This window comes from Ipomoea triloba, chromosome 12, assembly GCF_003576645.1.
Source record: "Ipomoea triloba cultivar NCNSP0323 chromosome 12, ASM357664v1".
Taxonomy (NCBI): Eukaryota; Viridiplantae; Streptophyta; class Magnoliopsida; order Solanales; family Convolvulaceae; genus Ipomoea; species Ipomoea triloba.
The window spans coordinates 2146433-2164412 of record NC_044927.1 but is presented as its reverse complement, the minus strand read 5'-3'; the positions used below and the strand labels follow the sequence as shown (position 1 = coordinate 2164412).

Below are 17980 nucleotides of genomic sequence, written 5' to 3'. Positions count from 1 at the left end.
CGCTTAATGGGTAATAATATGAACTAATTGCACTATTTTATTGCTTTAGAGTAATTCATTGGAGCTTTTTTGACCTACTAGACTTAATTGCATTATTCATTAGACATAAGGATCAAGGCCAACTTGACACTTACTTCTTCTTTTTTTTTAATTTTATTTTATTAATGACACTTGTTCTTCATGCATGATTTTATACTTATAGCACTTTTTCTCCTGAATTATTCATGTCATGCACTCACATTATTGTCCCTTAGTTATTTTCAAAGAGTGACGATCCGCTATTGTAAAATGAGCATTTGTATACAGCTAAAAATAAGGACAAAATAGGTATATCAAGTTGTTTTTGTTCTCCAACAAATTATTGCTTATACGTGAGATTAAAAAAAATACAACAAAAAAATAAAATAGACATCAATTGTAAATATTATAATTATAATTTTAAGCTAATTCTACTAACATAATTAAGTGTGCATTAATTTGTTGCCTAATTTTTTTTTTTCACATTTATTCTGATTTCACATATAAGCAATAATTTTTTGGAGAAAGAAAATAACTTGAAATACATATTTTGCCCTTATTTTTAACAATCCAAACGACCATTTAACATAGAAGAGGGGTGTTTTTAACAATCCAATCGACCATTTAACATAGAAGAGGGAAAAGCACCGCTTTCAAAATAATAATATAGATATATGAATAATTCAAGAAAAAAGTGCTATAAGCATGCCCAAAAGTGACATTTTTCCTTATATCATTTATTGACGAAAAAATTACACTTTTCATCCCTAAGTTATAAGATAATTGTAAAATTCGCCCCTAATTTGTCTTACTCACTTTTCGTTTCTAAGCTACCATTAGCGATGCATTTTTCATTTTTTTATTAACAAAATATTAGGGACGAAATTTGAACGTTAGTATAGTTTAGAGACGAAAAGTGAACACAAAAAGTTAATAAAATGATGAAAAGTGCAACACCAATGATAACTTAGAATCGAAAAATGAACACGACCAATAATTAGAGATGAATTCTACAATTATCTTATAATTTATGGATGAAAATTAAAAGTACAATTTTCCCATTGATTATTTGTTGTCATGTAAAGATTTGTTGTTATAAGTTAACCTCAAGCAAATATTCAAACTTCTTAATCATACGATCGAGTTGGCATTTGATTGACATGTTGAATACTGATTTTTGATTGAGGAATGTTGGCCATTCAGTATATTAATATAATGGCTGATGCCAGTGACTTAATAAACAATTATAAATTATTTGTTACAAATAGGGTAGTCATTTATTTGGTCCTTAAACTTTAGGCTATCTATAAAATTGACCCCTAAGCTTCAATTATAAATAGAGTAGTCATTTGTCATTTTTATCATCCCAAATCATTCTAATATTTCCTCTATACTTAGAGAGTTTATATTGAGTTGTTTTCCCATTTCTATCGAGAGAGAATTTGTCATTATTTTCTCCTTGTTAGATATAGGTGTACAACAAAATAATATGGTAACGTAGTTACATAAAAATGACACCAACAATAGTGAATGTAAATAATTACAGTAGTGAATTTATGTACATATATATATAATTTATATGGCCAAAGACCTTGTGGTCTAGTGGCACCTGGTGTCACGATTTACACTCCCACATGGATGATGGGAGTGGGTTCGAGCCTCTTCCTTCAGTAGGAAAAAAATTTCATATACATATATTAGTTGCAAAAATATATGCCAAATATTTAATTATATTAAAATAATTTTTAAAAATAATACTATATATGAAAAAGGTTAACGCGATTGGCGACTCGGTTGCCGATGTTTTTTGCCCGCGTTTGGTTAAAAGTTTGCCAAAACTCTAGTGACCTGCAATTGCAGGTCACCAACCGGTTTCTGAGTTTCAATGTTTGAAAATAGCATGTTTATGAGTTTAATTGCAACTTTTGAAAGTTTAAAGGTCTAACTGACTTTTTAATGAAAGTTCATGAGCCTATATGACCCTTTTTTTCTTAATAATTTTTTGAAAATAAATTTATAACATGAGTATATAATAGAGTGGTAGAGATTTTTCTTATACAAATCCCATTTAGACAGGGCCGGATTTTGGGTTGTGCAAGTTGCCAACAACACAGGGCCTCAAATTTTAGAGAACCCAATATTTAATTTTTATCTAGCTATACTAGTTAAGAAATTAAAAAACAAAAAGTTTGCAATTAATCTTAAAAGACTAATAGAGAAATGGTAAAAATGTGTGTCTTTAATGTTTCATATTAGAGGTCAGGGAGATCAATGTCATTTCTTATTTACATCTTTTAATGACTCATTTGTCGTTTTATTCCTCATTTATCAAATCAGTTTGACTCATTCCCTAACTAGGTTCCTTATTCATCAAACCAGGCCAGTTGACTCATTCAATAACACATCGCCACTAGCTAGTAATTGCATGAAATAATTGATTGAGAAAATGAAAATTAAAGACAAATTAATAAGATGAGTTTTTTCAAACTCCTTAGATTTTGCAATAATTGGTGTGATTTTCTTCCTATCCATTCATGTCAACTCTTTGGTTCTTTCCCACTACGTTGTTCTTGTTCAATGTCAGCAGGTTCTTTAGTAGAATAGGGAAGTAAACCTTTCTTTCTCAACGTCTCTATTGCTCCTCTGTACATGTCCTCAAGTGTGTACTTGAACTCAAACCCCATCTCTTGCAACTTCTTGGATGAAAATGACACTACTGCCAACTCCTTTTCAATGCCCTTAAACCTGTCAAAATGCCCAACAAATACGGATAATGTCAATCAGGTCAGCCTGTTCGGTGATGGACTAACCCTATCAGACTTATAAGCTTGAGCTAATTGAATTTTGAGAAAATAGCACTTTTTCCCCCTATGTTATATGCTTATAGCACTTTTCCCCCTGTGTTATTAAAGTGGCAGTTTTTCCCTCTCAGTTATTTTAAAAGTGGTAGTTTTCTCTCTTGTAATGTTAAATTGACATTTTTGTCCTTAAAAATAACTATTTCATTTATTTTTAGTCTCCAATCAATTGTTACTAATATGTATGGAAGATCACGGTTTGATTACAGTACTGTAGCAATTGAACTTAAATAGTATAGACGGTTACGATTACGATTCAGAACCGAAAAAATAAAATAAGTGTTAAATTTAGACTATTTTTAAATAAGAAATAAAGTTATAAAAATAAATAAATAAATACATAAGTTTTGATTGGCGGTTCAAAATCGAAATTGGAACCGAACAGTACCTATTTATCAAAATAAGTGTTTGATCATTTTCACCATATATGACTGTGGTTAAGTTCCGGTTCACGGTTCAACAATTATTTAATTTTAAATTTTTCGGTTCTGAATCGTAACCAGAATTGTCTATACTATTTCGGTATGATTGCTACAGTGTTTGGTTAGGTTCGAACCGAATCGTGATCATCCATACATATAAATAATAATTTGTTGGAGAAGAAAAATAAATAAAATAATTATTTTTAAAGGTAACAATGTCAATTTAACATTTCAGGGGGGAAAATTGCCACTTTAATAACACAGGGGGAAAAGTGCTATATGCACATAACAGAGGGGGAAAAAGTGTCATTTTTCCCTTGATTTTTTTGTTAGGTTGTCGGGCTTATCAAGCAAGCTCAACTAAAACTTTTGTCATTTTTAAATTAATATTCTAATTTTTTAATTTTTTTTAATAAATCAGTGCATTTACACTAATAAATACAAACTTTTACACACACACACATATATATATATATATCATTCAATTAATCTAAACCTTCATTTTCAAATTCAAACAAAAAATAATTAATATATATTACACTACAATTATTTGCAATAAGTTTTTTTTTCATTAAAAAATATTTTATTTTGTAATAAACTTATTAAAATTTTATTTAGTATTTTAATAAAAAAAATACTAAAGATGAGATTGCATATAAAATTTCTGTATATTTTGTTTCACATCATAAAACAAAGAACAACCTTGAGTGGCTCAGACTATAAGACTAGCCTGTTCAGGCCATTGAGTTTAGCGGCTTCGAGTTTATCTACCTGATTCTTTATTGAGTTAAAATTTTGTAGGCCCAACTCTAAATTTTTTCGGTGTTAGCTAAAATTGACATCCAACCAAAAAATTGCTTACTTATATTATAAGCTATATATATATGGGTTTGAGTGTTGGTGAGTAGAATTATGTTTTATGTGTAGCTTACTCAGAAGGGACGTAGTATTCAGGCCAGTTGTGTGTGATCATCTTTGCCACATCGTGAATGGTGGCATGGTGGGAAGAACAGATGAATCTTCCTTGTGCTTTGGGATGCTGGTACAAGAATATCTGAGCCTCGCAGAGATCATCCAGATGCACAAATTTGCCTTGCTTGATGATGTTGTGGTGAAATCCGTTCCCTACTGGGTCTGTTTTGCAGGAAAAATTAAAGTTAAGAGCAAACTAAAAACCAGACAAAACAAAATTAAATACTAATAACATATTATTTTGCAGAAAGATAAGAGTAAGTTGATAGAATACCCATTATTGGTGAGAGTGCAGTGACAAGGCTGAGTGGGAATGTTGGTATGAGGAATGGGCCAATGACTAGTGGTGGTATGATGCTGATGAACTCAATCTCCTTTTCTTTGGCTGCTTTCCATGCTTCCTTCTCCGCCAGTGTCTTGGATGCAAAATACATCTGCAGAGGAACAACATTATGCAACAATTCTCGTTCAACACCTGGGTAGCTCAGCTGGTTCTCATGTGTTAGACTGTAAATAAGGACATAGAACTGAGTTGTGACAGTTATAGTGTAGGAGCTGCACCCAATGTGGTGGACTCGACACACAAGTAATCCTCTAACTCAATGAGTTGATGAGTCACATTAGAATGATTATTTATCATTTAGGGCTCTGAGGGTCAGAGAATTCCGCCTTCTAACTACAAAATTACAAGTTCAAATCCCAACAGGTCTATTAGTGTCATGAATTGAACTAATCAATTATGAGCAACTTAAATTAATTTACCTCCTTTTGATCTTATGGCTTGCTAAAAAATGCAAAAAGAGAAGAAGAAGATGAGAGCAAAACTAACCCATCCACCCATTTTGTTGGCGTATATGAAATCCAGGTCGCTCCAGCTGCTCTCATCGTACACCAGCTGTTGGGTTTGTTTAATGTGGACAGCTGCAGTAGAGGAAGTGAAAACCAGCTTCTTCACGGTTTTGGCTTTCGCACAAGAGTTTATGATGCTCAGTATCCCTTTAACTGCTGGTTTTATTACTTCATTCTACCATATATACATACATATAATTAACTCCAATTTACAAAAAAAAAAAAATAAAAAAAATCAGACAATATATAGATACTATATATTTAATTTGCATGCAATGCATGGCAATGGACTTGATTACGTCAGGGTCCTTGGAGGCGAAATTCACAGCAGCGGCAACATGAAACACCCCTTCACACCCTGCAATGGCTTCATCAAAACTTCCTTCTTCCTCCAACACCCCCTTCCACACTTTCAAATTCCCCTCGGCTTTCGGCAGTTCTAGCAGGTGTTTCACCTTTTTGGTGTTCCCTACATTATACATTATTTATATATGTCAGTATCAAGTGCTTACCTATTTGCTAAAAGCTATAACTAATAACAAAGACATAACTTTATTAGTTTTGATAACAGAAGGCTGGGCTCAACTCTTTGAGAGTTTGAGTCACCCCAACAACTCCTACCCATCACCTGTCAACCTCAATTACATATATAGTTACTAATTTTCAAGACCAATACTTACCACTGTCCCAAAAGTTATAACTAATAAAACTTGTCTAAAATCAATAATAACTAATAGGTAGAATATTTTATAAATGTACCAGGATCTCGAACTGTGGCATGGACAATGTAGCCTCGTTGAAGGAGCTTCATGACGAGCCAAGAGCCGACAAATCCAGAAGCTCCGGTGACGCAAACGGTCGGTGCCGGAGGAGCAGGAGCATGATTACCGCCCACCATTTTTGGGCACGTGAAAGACAAATTAAAGCGAAGAAATTTAATTTTATGGCAGTGATTAATGTTTTGAGGGGAAACCATCTTTATAGAATGTTGGTCAGGACGGGGCTGGTTCCACTGTTTGTTAACCTGGGAGGATACACACGTGCTCAACCTCCGGTTAGGTGAGCCAAGCCAAGCAACAAATTTGAGTATTGAGCCCTAAAGCAATATATTCAATCCTTATACCATGGACCATGATTCATAGTGCACTGTGAACCATACCCTAATGCATGTGTATATGTTTTGTGTCTTGTGTTATGAAATTATGTACTTTAAAAGTATGAATTTTATACTTGAAACAAATTAGTAGTTGCCTTTTGTATTGTGAAAGTCTATGCCTATGTACGCAAATTTTGTATCTAAATCAGGTTTGAAAAATAAATAAATATATAACATATGTATGTGTTTTGTGTTGTGATTTTTTTGTGTCTTTTGTTTTTAAATTTTGTACTTTACGAGTACGAATTCTGTATCTCGTTGTTGATGCATGTGTATGTGTTTTATATTGTGATTTTTTATCTTGTGTTATAAAATATTGTACTTTAAGAGTATGAATTATGTACCTGACACAAATTAATAATTGTGTGATTGTGTCGAATTTCTGAATTATGTACCTTCTACGATTACCAAGGTGTTTAATTTGTCAATCAATATGACCATAGGTTGCTTCCACAGACTGCATGTGGCATCATACAAATTTTTGTGTTAATTTTATAGTGATTTATTATCTTGTTTGTTTAGTTTTATCACATCTATCTTTGACCAATGCACCTTTAAACAGGCTACTAATATCGTGTAATAAATTAGTGAGAAAATGATAATGAAAGACAAACTGGAAAGAATTTTTAAATACTAATTCAAGAATACTCAAACTCCTTGAATATGTGTAGCTTACTCTTTCTTAAGGCAATACTTACTATCTAGAAGATTTCTGATCCGACCATGCATCTATCTATTTTAGTTTTCGCTCGTTAGCAGACTTGTTTGTATTTACATATATATTACATGTGATGTGTGACTAATTCATGTCTGACATTTGGTTGGTACTTCAATAATCAATATCTCCACTTGCATTTTTCTATTATTTTTTGCTCTATATTTTAATTTTGCTTACCCATAATACGTTTCTTAGCTTCTAACCTCCATTGAATATAATATAGCGTATACCGCTGTAGTATACTAATTTTCTTTCTTCTCTCAATCCCCGGCTCAAAAGGTTTTATGCTCCAACTCAGCAGAATATTTAAAAGATGTAATTATGGTAACTTTGCTGAAGGCAGAAATTAGACATTAAAAGAAAGCAAGAACCCCTCACTTTACAAGTTATTCTTACACTGTTGCTGGTGAAACTCATTCGGTCTTTCTTCCCAATGCAGTATAATTGAGAGAGCAGCAAATCTATATGTATACGACACAACATCCATCATCAGCATTAGCTAATAACCTCAATCACCACCTTTGATCATCTAAGCGGCTGCCGGCCGAGCGATCGACGGCGGGGGCGTACCTACGTTGTCTTGATGAAATGGTCAATCAAGAAAGTTTCAACTCCAACAAAAAGAAAAATTCCCCAGAGCACCGCCACCAAACCCTGTATATAAAATTGTAAAACTTGCCAATCTCTTCAATTCCCATTTCCATCCTCATTGATTCTAATAATTAGCTGTATGTTGAAGAAACCGAAATTATATGTTACCATGTTTAGATCTCTCACTAAACGCAAAAGCCCATACAGCTATAAGCAATTAGCCGACGACGCTGCTTTGGTCGCCGCCGATCATGGCGGCGGCGAGCCCAAGTTGAGCAGAACAAGAAGCTGGCCGCCGCCTTCAGCCAAGAAGAAAGTGATGTCCACTACATCAGAGTTGCATAATTTTCCGGCGAAATCGCAGGCGAAACAGATGAGGAAGGTCAGCAAGATTCTCCCCATTTTCAGCGTTTTCGACGGCCGGAAAAAGAAGAAGGCGACGGCCCGGCCGGAGTTCTCAAGGTACCTCGAGTATGTTAGGGAAGGTGGGTTTGAAGGCGTGTTGGACATGGACACAACTATGAGGGCCTCTGCTACTAATTCTCATGTCTGAAATATCAAATATGACGTGTGTTTTCGTTTAATTTAATATATTTTCGTGTAATTATTGATTCCTCTTATAAAAAAAAAATATTTTCATGAATTTATTGCATGCGTTGTGGAAATTGTTCATGCACTTAATCATCTGAGTTGTGCATGAACATTGGACGTACGAGTTCTTGCGTAGAATATATATCATATTTATTGCTCCGGCGGCCGGTAGTTGTTGTGGCCCGGAGGAGGACGGCGGCTGTCGGTTGCGCCATGGGGAAATGCAGAACTTCAGACTTGGTCAATATATGGAGGATTAGTATCGAATTGATAATAAAATAAAGAGTTAATTCTAGCAAAACAGCTTTGAATATAGTAATTTTTTTACAATTAGTCTTTATTTTTTAATTTGAACAAACCCTTCAATCACAATCTTTCTAATGTTGATCCTTCCATCACATGGTGGTTATTTGAACGTCAAAATATGGGGCATCTCGATACGTAATTAGCTGGCAACATGGTAGAAGCTCATTTCCATATAACAATTATTGTATTTGAACATTATTCTTGGGTTTGTTTGGTTATTGACGGATTTGTCATTTTTAGCGTTGAAACATTGTTTGGTTAATGGCGGTTTGGAGCAACTGATTTGCTTCAAACCACCAAGTTGCAACACGCTGCAAATAGCAACGTATTGCAATGGCATTTTGCAGAAAATAAATTCTTTTCCCATAGCGCCCTTAACATTTAAAAAAATTAATTAATTAAGGGGCAGGCTCGCCTGCCTTTGTTAAACTAAATATGGAGTCTCAAGGCTCCATTCCCCACTTATCCCATCGATGTGGGATAAGTGGGGGTTTAGGAGAGTCGTTGTGTTCAGATCCTCTTTTATTTTATTTTTTTATTTAAAAATATTATTATTATTATTATTAAATTATTTAATATATTTATATTTTTTTGGTCATTTTACATGTCAACCGTTCATTTGAACAGTTAATTTTATCAATATTTTTGTACAAATCGCTAATACATGTCACTGGTAAAACTCGCTAATAAAATCTGTTATTTGATAACCGCTAAAGGCTGATAACCAAACAAGCGCAATATTTCGATCAAATTAGAGGTTCCACTAAAGCAAGAACTGGGTTGCAGTCCAAGCCCAATATAGGTTCCACTAATGGACCGTTGTTCCAAAACATGTAATATGGATTACAGCCTAAGCCCAAAAGAAGGTTCCACAAAATGGGCCGGTTCTCCAAAAGACGTGGAAAGAAAACCGACACGAGATACATACAGCAGGGGTCAGGGGAGAGGGAAGAATATGGAGACACGACGATCGAATCATCGAATTAATAAATACGAACAGAAAATTGTGCATCGACGAGAACCGGAGAAATTCTGGGGAGGAAAAGCAACAGCGCACGCCACCGTCTTCGTCGTCGTCGTCTTCTCCAGAAAGTTAGGGCCAGAGGCGTAGATAGAGAGAGAAGGGGGAGAGACAGAAACAGAAGCTATGATGGATGTTACGCAACCTTCTCCGTGCTGAATATCTTCGACGATGTATCTGTGTAAATCTCGATTCGTCTTCCATCTCTCGCCGTTTTCTTCCGCCTCTTTGTCTTCATTCTCAGGTCAGATTACTTTTCATTTCTCTCGCGCGCTTTGTTCTGTTATGTATGAACTTATCTGTCTGTTTGCGTTTTATATTTGAGATTAGAATTTTTAACTTGGAGGATATTCTTTTAATTGGTTGTTGAATTGGAATTAATTTGTCAGTGCTGAAGCGATCAGGATTCACGGCATTGTTTAAGATTTTGGAGGTTTTGATTCAAGTTACTGAACTGATTTGATCGTCGTGTTTTTAAACTGATAATTTGATTTGAGAGTGTTCTTAAATCTGATTGAGACTCGGTACGTGTAGAACACATGTTGGTAGCATAAAATGTCTTTGATGGAAATTAAGGATATAAGGTTATCAAATGTAAATGAAACTCGTTCACTTACTTTGCAATAGCTGTTTGTTTTCATTTACAGTAATTAGGAGCATAATTTGTTCTTTCTGCTTGAGCAGATTGTGTGATGTGGTAAATCCATGCCGACGTTTACAGCAATAGCTTTGGATAGCCTGTTAGAACCTGGGCATTCGAAGTCCATGGTGACAGCTCGAAATGTTCCTGACCCAAGGATAGATAAGAGAAGCAGTGCTCCAAATTCAAGGTACAATGATAGGAGACGAAGCGCTTCTAGTACTAAGCTGGATAGCAAAAGTAGTGCTCCCACTATAGGGCTTGACCAGAGGAACAGTAACCCAGCAATACCAATAGATAGACAGCACCACCGGACTGGCATATCTCCTGCACTCTATGCTACTCCACAGTCAACTCCACTTCCGGATTCTCCTTCTTCATACCCTCCATCACCTTACATCATTAATCATAAGCGTCGTGGCCCACGGCTTCTGAAATGTATGTCCCATGATGATGTTGCCGTTCACCAATGTGCTACCGATGGAAAAGAAGTTGAGACTGCCATAGATGCAGAAAAGCACGCTGTAACTGCACATGGGGATGATGGTTTGCTTCCTAAAGAAGACAATTCTGTGAAGGATTATAATCTCTTAGTCACTGCTGATAAGCCTGGTAAAGAGGATCCTATGAGTAACACAAGTGCTGAAGAGAACAGTGTTCTCAAATTGGATTGTAGCTCAGCTGCAGAAAATGGTATACGGACTTCTATGGCTTTTGATTTACAGCGAAATAGTGAGGTTGGCAATTTCCTTGATCCCCAAGATTCAATGAGCATCAAAAGTAATGCTGACTCTAAGAATAATGGTGGACTAGTACATTCTATGAGTTCTAGCATACATATTGCAGAGTTCTATGATGCCTTTGAAGGTACTTCAATTCCTTTTTTTGATTACTGATAGATAATGTAGAATCTTTTTTTTGGACTGAAAGTTTAAGGTGTCCACTTCTAAACATGTTTAATATATGCTGTTTGCATTTTCCTCATGCTCTCTCATTTATTATAATTTGAATAGATGATTTTTTTAAGTGACTTTCTAAATTGATAATGAACAGGAAGAAATGTTGAATTTACTCTGAGACACCTTAGTTATTGTCTTCAGTTCATCATTATTTCTTTTCGTACAACTGTATAATCATCAATACTCAATTGCCTTATTTTCATCCTTCTCTTCAGAAATTTCCTCTGACAATGAACAGCAACCAGTTACTCGTGATGTTGAGGCTGAGTTGAGTGAAATAAAATTAAGCTTATTGGAGGAGATAGAAAAGCAAAAACAGGCAGAGGAAGCTCTTAATCACATGCGGATGCAGTGGCAGAGGATTCGTGAACAACTACTCCCTATAGGATTGACTCTCCCTGCTGTTCCTGTCACTGTAGAAGAGGATCAACATCTTGATGATGCTGTTAAAAATATGATCGAACAACTATATGTTGTTCGGTTTGTGTCAAATTCCATTGGGAGGGGAATGGCAAAAGCTGAGGCTGAAGAAGAGATGGAGGGTCAAATTGAGCTTAAGAACTTTGAGATTGCTCGATTGTGGGACAAATTGCACTATTATGAAGCAGTGAATCGGGAGATGTCCCAGAGGAATCAGGAAGCTGTAGGTGAGTTTACTAATGAGGAAGTAGTGAAGTTTCCTCATTTTTGTTTTTAGATCTATAAGAAGCTTCTTCATTTTGTTTTTATATCCATCTCTTTTTGTCATTCATGCAGACACAGCACGGCGTCTTAGGCAAAGAAGGAAGAGAATGGTGAGGTGGATATGGGGTTCAGTTGCTGCTTCCCTAACAATTGGGTCAGCTGTCCTGGCATGGTCTTATATTTCAGCAGGGAGAGGATCATCCTACTCAGGTCAATGTGAGACTACTTCTGATAGTGGCTCTGTTACACAGAGCAATTAGCATCAACTCAATAATAGGTTACAGCATTGAACTCACATAGTAAAAAATAAAACAAAATAATACAGGAGGTCAAATCTACTCTGCTCTGTGAATACTTAATACTTTTCCTTTCTCACATATCTTTTACAGGATGTATAGCTCCTAAGCAATAAATTTAGGATTCAAAGTTGGGCTTGTATAGCCACATGGCATGGTTCATATATTAACTTGCCAATAGAAAATGGTTGATATGTTATAAAGTTAGCTTGGCCCGTATTTGTTTCAATTAGGCCAGAATTATTCATCTTATTGAATTGAATAATTGTGATGAATAAGCTCTTGGTAAGTGTCTCTGAGCTTGGTTGGTTAACCTTTGTATTGTAAAATTATACTGTGGAGGAGGATGGATGTGGTGAGGATGAAATCTTTGGTAGCTCACACAAGGTGGAGATATCTTCGTCTTCTTCCTATATATGCTAATGAGAGGTAGGACATGCGCATCAGATTCTGCGATTTGGTAGTTCGTCGGCTCAGCTGCGGAAGTGAGTCCCACACGGATGCGTCTGTTGGATTCTTTCAGGACGGTTGTTTAAGGTGCTTGGACATACCTCGCCACATGCAATGTCTAAACCATGAAATTTCATTTTATTTTTTTTCTAAAATTGCTCCTAATATTTATTTTGAAGGGCAGCAAGCACGTATTCGCTTATTTAAGATTATTCAAACTCAAACTCTGTCTTGAACTTGTTTATCAGTTAGGACTCAAATAGACTCGGGAAATATGACATTTTCGAAATGATGTGCCTTTACATTTAATACGTCCCCGTCCTTATTAATAGGAGCTACAAGCAATTTAATGGGAACATGGCACGTTATCCTTAACTTGTATTTATAGGTCAATTAATGGTTTGGAAGGGACCATGCAACGTTTAGGGATAGGAATTCAATCCACTATGTGGATACGCACTTGGAATTCATAAATGTCTGTATAAATTTCGGCATCTGGTGGAGTGTGGGTGGAGATAGTATAGGAATGATTATCATTTCGAAATTTGACTATTACTTAAGTAGTCACATTAGTTGTCTCAATTAAAACGTGAATATAATTGATTGAGATACTGTATGAACAATCCTACAATATTGATTATATGAGAGATGACCCTATATTCAAATACAATTAAACATCTAATTAAAAAATATTCACATATTTAAAAAAGAAAATAATCCCACATACATCTAGAATTATCACTTCCCACTAATCATTCCGGAATTAAAAAAAGTATAGACAATTATTGTTGTGATTTTCATTCACGTCTTTTAGAGTTTTAGGAGTGTACTTATCATCATCGATCTCCGATCCGTTCTGATCACATGCAATTGCACAGGGAGAACAGGAAAAAAGGTTAAGGGGCCATAACTATATCCTCTTCCCATCCTCAATCACATGGCCATGTTTAATTCAGTCCCCACGTCCCTATCTTTTAGGCCACACATACATATTGACGCCTCAGATTGTGAATCTGTGATGTTGGAAAGGACACCATATGAGCCCAGGTGGCTGCTGCCCTCTAAATTTGTGGAGAAGAAGCCCCTAGACTAAAAAATTAAAGGTTTATTATTATATTATTTTATAAATCAGATTTCTCGATTTCATTGAACTATATCATATCATAGACTCCTCCAGACATAGGCAAATCAAACCAATTTAGCTTCAAAACTCAACATCAAATTATACACTTCTGTGCATAAGAGTTCAATCCTAAACCTTTCATATTCGTGACAGAAATCAAACCCGCACTCTGCCGCATGAAACAAGCCTTAAGTGTGACTTTTCATTCATAAGATCAATGCACTCTGACAAAGTCTCTTATTTTTTCATGTCAATTTTGAAGAATTACATTGAGTTATCATTGAATCTATATAGAAGTTCATGCACAACAAAACATTTCTACCATGTCATATAATATACTATAGTGTTTTTGGGACTCGAACTTCTATCTAATCTATTAGGGGAGTTCTCATGGTCCCCATGCATAATATATAATTATAATTCACGAAAATTATACATGTATGGAGCAGAAGATGAGGGGGTTTTCACTTTTGTGGCGTGAGGGGGGCGACCTTAATTTATTACATACCTACTTTAACTTTCTCATGAAAAATGTTTGAAAGAGCAAACCATAATAATGTCGGTGTTGGAAACCTTAACCAGAATCCCACTTTTTGAGAGCCCACGCCGATTTAGCTGAATCTATTTCATGTGTAGAGTGGAACCAGTGGTTGTACCCTTCGTGTACAGACAAATAAAGCATTGATGAAAAAGCTGCACGATCACAACCTTCCAGATTTACTCACCTTTTTAATCTTCCTTAAAAACTGTCGGCACTCCCTAATTTGCGGGAGAAAAGTTAATAGTTCTCCTTATTTACTTAGAAAAGTTAATAGTTATGCTTTACTCGCGCTATTGTAAGGTGCAATGTTTAAGTATTTTGAAGAGCGTGTAGATTGTTACTGACTCGTTTTGTTGGTGATCGTAGGATGCAGTGTTTGTTAGTGATTCTGCTTTGTTCGTGGTCGTTGTAGGATGTAGCGTTTGAGTACTTTGAAGAACCCGTAGATTGTTGTTAGTGATGGTAGTTGGCCGTTATTTTCTTAAGTCTGTAGTCATGTTAGGTGTTCGATCTTGTAAATTTTTTTAGATGATGAAAGAAATAGATAGTCACTATTCGAAAATGTATCAAATAAACTCAATTTTGTGATCTTAGAAAAGAAAATGTAATCCAGCCTAGGCTGTGTTGATCAACTCGAACCAACCACTTTTTTAAGAATCAGATTTACAAACTTATGATTACTAAGCTAACAGAGTAATCAACTTGGCTGGAGTTACCGACTTTCTTGTTTTGTTCTCAAGGACAAAAGTGTAGCAGCCCCAGCCCCAGCCCCAGCCCCACATCCTCTTGCCTAAGCTTTTATATACACTACCTCCTACCTTTTTCTTCCACTCAGATTGATTCAGAAAAACAGAAAAAACATTTCTTGTGGTTTAGGCTCTACAAAGGATGAAGCATTTAGGATTACTAGCACTGCTTGCAGTCCTTTTTGTTCAGCAGAGCTGCCTGTCTGGTTCGGTTAAAGCGGCTGGGAATGGGTTCATAAAGACAAGAGGGATCCATTTCATGATCAATGGCTACACTTTCTATGCCAATGGATTCAATGCCTACTGGTTGATGTATGTGGCATCTGACCCTTCTCAGAGGTACAAAGTCTCTGATGCCTTCAGAGGTGCTTCTAGCCATGGCCTCACTGTTGCAAGAACTTGGGCTTTCAGTGATGGTGGCTACAGGGCTCTTCAGTATGCTCCTGGCTCTTATAATGAAGATGTGTTTAAGGTATATGTTTTTCGATTTCTGAGGTAAAATTTGGCGTGTATGTCTCATATGTACTGGAAGATGATTAACAGAATTGAGACTTCTTTACTTTTTGCTATTGTTTTCGATTCGTTTTTTGTTTCAGAGATTTTTTTTTTTTTTGGGATTAATTTGAAGGGGCTGGATTTTGTGATAGCTGAGGCAAGAAAGTATGGGTTGAAGCTGATTTTGAGCTTAGCAAATAATTATGAGAGCTTTGGAGGAAAGAAACAGTATGTGGACTGGGCTAGAGGACAGGGACAGTACTTGACATCTGATGATGATTTCTTTAGGAACTCTGTTGTTAAGGGGTTTTACAAGAACCATGTAAAGGTAAAAACTAGATAACAATGCTTTTTAAGGTTGATTTGTTTGTCTTTGTATACAATCTGGAGAGGAAAACCTACAGTTATTATTCGATGGTGTGCACTGGGTAAATCCTGTCTTGTGACACAAGTTAATACGGATAACTTAGATTGCTCCTAGTCAATTGATTCAAATAAAAAAGGTTAATAAGTCGTTTTCATTGAAAATTGAACTTGTAATTTTATGGTTGTCAAATCAACTGTCTAACGATTGAAATTGTTCTAAATTTTGACACTTTTTTCCAATCTGCAGACTGTGCTCAACAGGCGCAACACTTTTACTGGAGTGGTCTACAAAAATGACCCCACAATCATGGCTTGGGAGTTGATGAATGAGCCTAGATGCACCTCTGATCCATCAGGAAAAACCATTCAGGTTCTTTTTGCAGTCTCAATATCATTGTGAGACTAATTTAAATTTGGCTCGAATAAGAGTTTGGGTCTTAATAATTCAGTTTTGTTGAATATATGGCAGTCCTGGATAATGGAGATGGCCTACTATGTGAAGTCCTTAGACAGCAACCATCTGCTGGAAGCTGGATTGGAAGGGTTCTATGGTGCAACATCACCCCAGAGAACTCATCTCAATGCATTCAACATAGGAACAGACTTCATTGCAAACAATCAAATCCCTGCAATCGATTACGCCACCACCCACTCCTATCCCGATCAATGGTAAGCATGGTTGCAATTAAGCGCTAGGCGTTAGTCGGGGTAAAGTAAGGCCTAACAGTTAAATGGTCTAGGCGGATAGGTGACTATGCAGCTAATTAAAAAAACAATGCATATATATATATATATATATATATATATATATATATATATATATATAATAAAAAAAATTAATAAGACCGAGTTGATTGGAGTAACTCGATCAAAATGGACTGAGTAAACTCAGCTGAGTTAGGCGCTAGGAGTTGCTTAGACGGTCGAGTCGGCCAAATTAGACGTTAGGCGGGTGCCTAGGAGAAAATTCACACGGTCTAGGAGCGTCTAGACCTATTTTTGTAACAGTAATGATAAGTCAGTTTGAGGCAATCTCAGCGAAATTAGTCGAGCAGTTACTTAATAATCACAAATTTTTAAGTTAAACTCCACTATGAGTAATCTACACTATCTAATCCTTTACTGATTAGAATCGATGAATAAAGTGTGCACGTTCGAGTAGAAGCTAACATGTTTCTTGATTTGATTACTAGGATGTCCAGCTCAGATGACCAAACCCAGCTAGCTTTCCTGACCAATTGGCTGAATGCCCACATCCAAGACTCACAGTACATTCTCAAGAAGCCATTGCTAATTGCAGAGTTTGGCAAATCCTGGAAAGACCCAGGCTTCAACCCCAACCAGAGGGACGCTCTCTACAGAACTGTATACTACACCATATACTCATCCGCCAAGCGCGGCGGCGCAGCCGCCGGCGGCCTCTTCTGGCAACTTTTAACCGACGGAATGGACAATTTCCGGGATGGGTATGAAATATTGCTAAGCCAGAGCACTTCCACTGCAAATTTGATTTCTCAGCAGTGCCACAAGCTTTCCCAGATCAGAAGAATATTCGCCAGGATGAAAAACCTTGGCAGGCTGAGAAGAGCCAAAGCCACTGGGAAAAATCATTGGATGGGTAGGAACAGAGGAAAACAAATCGGGAACTGACAATACAGCATGTTTGGTTTACGGAATGATCCAGTATTCCAGTATGTTTGATTCACGGAATGATACAGTATTCCAGTATAAGTTTCTTTATTCTCGGGAATAGGAATAGTACTATTCCCGAGAATAAGATAATTACTAGATTAGTAGTGTGTTTATTAGTGAGAGAAGTTGTGGGAGTGAATTTTTCTCTCTTAGAGATGAATGTTGGAATGGGGTTCATCCAGGAGGGGAATAGTAGGATTAACAGAGACTCATGTTTTCTGAATCCTAAATCAATATAGTTACTAGACTAAGAATGTTTTTTAATGTGTGCTAATACTAATTAATGGTTGTAACTTGCAAGGGGGAAGCCTCTGAGTTTATGTATGTAATGTAATATACTATGTAACTGTGGCAGTTGAATGCTATTTAAAGCATATCAGTTTTATTTTATTCAAAAACAAAACGAAAATACAGACACTCACAAAAGGACAATACATGACAACAAGACACAAAATATTATTATTTCTGCTGCCTCTCTATGAGGAG

At 36.0% G+C, this 17980-nt stretch overlaps 4 protein-coding genes across 5 annotated transcripts; 3 read left to right on the top strand and 1 right to left on the bottom strand.

Moving 5' to 3' along the window:
* Positions 1-2239: 2239 nt before the first annotated feature.
* LOC115999903 (dihydroflavonol 4-reductase-like) lies at positions 2240-6048 on the bottom strand. Its single transcript, XM_031239851.1, has 6 exons — positions 5879-6048; positions 5419-5588; positions 5100-5294; positions 4545-4704; positions 4231-4432; positions 2240-2763 (listed from the first exon to the last, which is right to left on the bottom strand). The coding sequence occupies exons 1-6, from the start codon at positions 6015-6017 to the stop codon at positions 2556-2558; spliced, it is 1074 nt and encodes a 357-aa protein (XP_031095711.1). The 5' UTR covers positions 6018-6048; the 3' UTR covers positions 2240-2555.
* Positions 6049-7494: 1446 nt separating this feature from the next.
* Positions 7495-8209, top strand: LOC115998342. The gene has a single exon (XM_031237886.1). It carries the CDS (start codon positions 7724-7726, stop codon positions 8135-8137), a length of 414 nt encoding a protein of 137 aa, XP_031093746.1. The 5' UTR covers positions 7495-7723; the 3' UTR covers positions 8138-8209.
* A 1207-nt stretch (positions 8210-9416) lies between these two features.
* LOC115998340 lies at positions 9417-12672 on the top strand. Of its 2 annotated transcripts, XM_031237882.1 has the most exons (5): positions 9417-9746; positions 9892-10026; positions 10187-11009; positions 11317-11748; positions 11858-12672. In XM_031237882.1, the coding sequence occupies exons 3-5, from the start codon at positions 10208-10210 to the stop codon at positions 12043-12045; spliced, it is 1422 nt and encodes a 473-aa protein (XP_031093742.1). In that variant the 5' UTR covers positions 9417-9746; positions 9892-10026; positions 10187-10207; the 3' UTR covers positions 12046-12672. The 2 variants fall into 2 exon arrangements, with proteins under 2 accessions (XP_031093742.1, XP_031093741.1); XM_031237881.1 differs by lacking the exon at positions 9892-10026 and having other exon boundaries at positions 9418-9746.
* Positions 12673-15021: 2349 nt separating this feature from the next.
* LOC115998341 (mannan endo-1,4-beta-mannosidase 7-like) lies at positions 15022-17882 on the top strand. The gene is made up of 5 exons (XM_031237883.1): positions 15022-15413; positions 15570-15764; positions 16050-16172; positions 16272-16471; positions 16996-17882. Exons 1-5 carry the CDS (start codon positions 15084-15086, stop codon positions 17450-17452), a joined length of 1305 nt encoding a protein of 434 aa, XP_031093743.1. The 5' UTR covers positions 15022-15083; the 3' UTR covers positions 17453-17882.
* The last annotated feature ends 98 nt before the right edge of the window (positions 17883-17980 follow it).

Bases quoted from the DNA above. Each gene is read 5' to 3' on its own strand.
- LOC115999903 (XM_031239851.1), bottom strand. From the start codon at position 6,017: ATGGTGGGCGGTAATCATGCTCCTGCTCCTCCGGCACCGACCGTTTGC. The intron at 5,295-5,418 runs GTAATCAAGTCC...TATATATGGTAG, and splicing joins TCGCCTCCAAGGACCCTGAC to AATGAAGTAATAAAACCAGC. The intron at 2,764-4,230 runs GTAAGCTACACA...GCATTTTGACAG, and splicing joins GAATACTACGTCCCTTCTGA to GTTTAAGGGCATTGAAAAGG.
- LOC115998342 (XM_031237886.1), top strand. From the start codon at position 7,724: ATGTTGAAGAAACCGAAATTATATGTTACCATGTTTAGATCTCTCACT.
- LOC115998340 (XM_031237882.1), top strand. From the start codon at position 10,208: ATGCCGACGTTTACAGCAATAGCTTTGGATAGCCTGTTAGAACCTGGG. The intron at 11,010-11,316 runs GTACTTCAATTC...CCTTCTCTTCAG, and splicing joins GTTCTATGATGCCTTTGAAG to AAATTTCCTCTGACAATGAA. The intron at 11,749-11,857 runs GTGAGTTTACTA...TCATTCATGCAG, and splicing joins GAGGAATCAGGAAGCTGTAG to ACACAGCACGGCGTCTTAGG.
- LOC115998341 (XM_031237883.1), top strand. From the start codon at position 15,084: ATGAAGCATTTAGGATTACTAGCACTGCTTGCAGTCCTTTTTGTTCAG. The intron at 15,765-16,049 runs GTAAAAACTAGA...TCCAATCTGCAG, and splicing joins TTTACAAGAACCATGTAAAG to ACTGTGCTCAACAGGCGCAA. The intron at 16,472-16,995 runs GTAAGCATGGTT...TTTGATTACTAG, and splicing joins CACTCCTATCCCGATCAATG to GATGTCCAGCTCAGATGACC.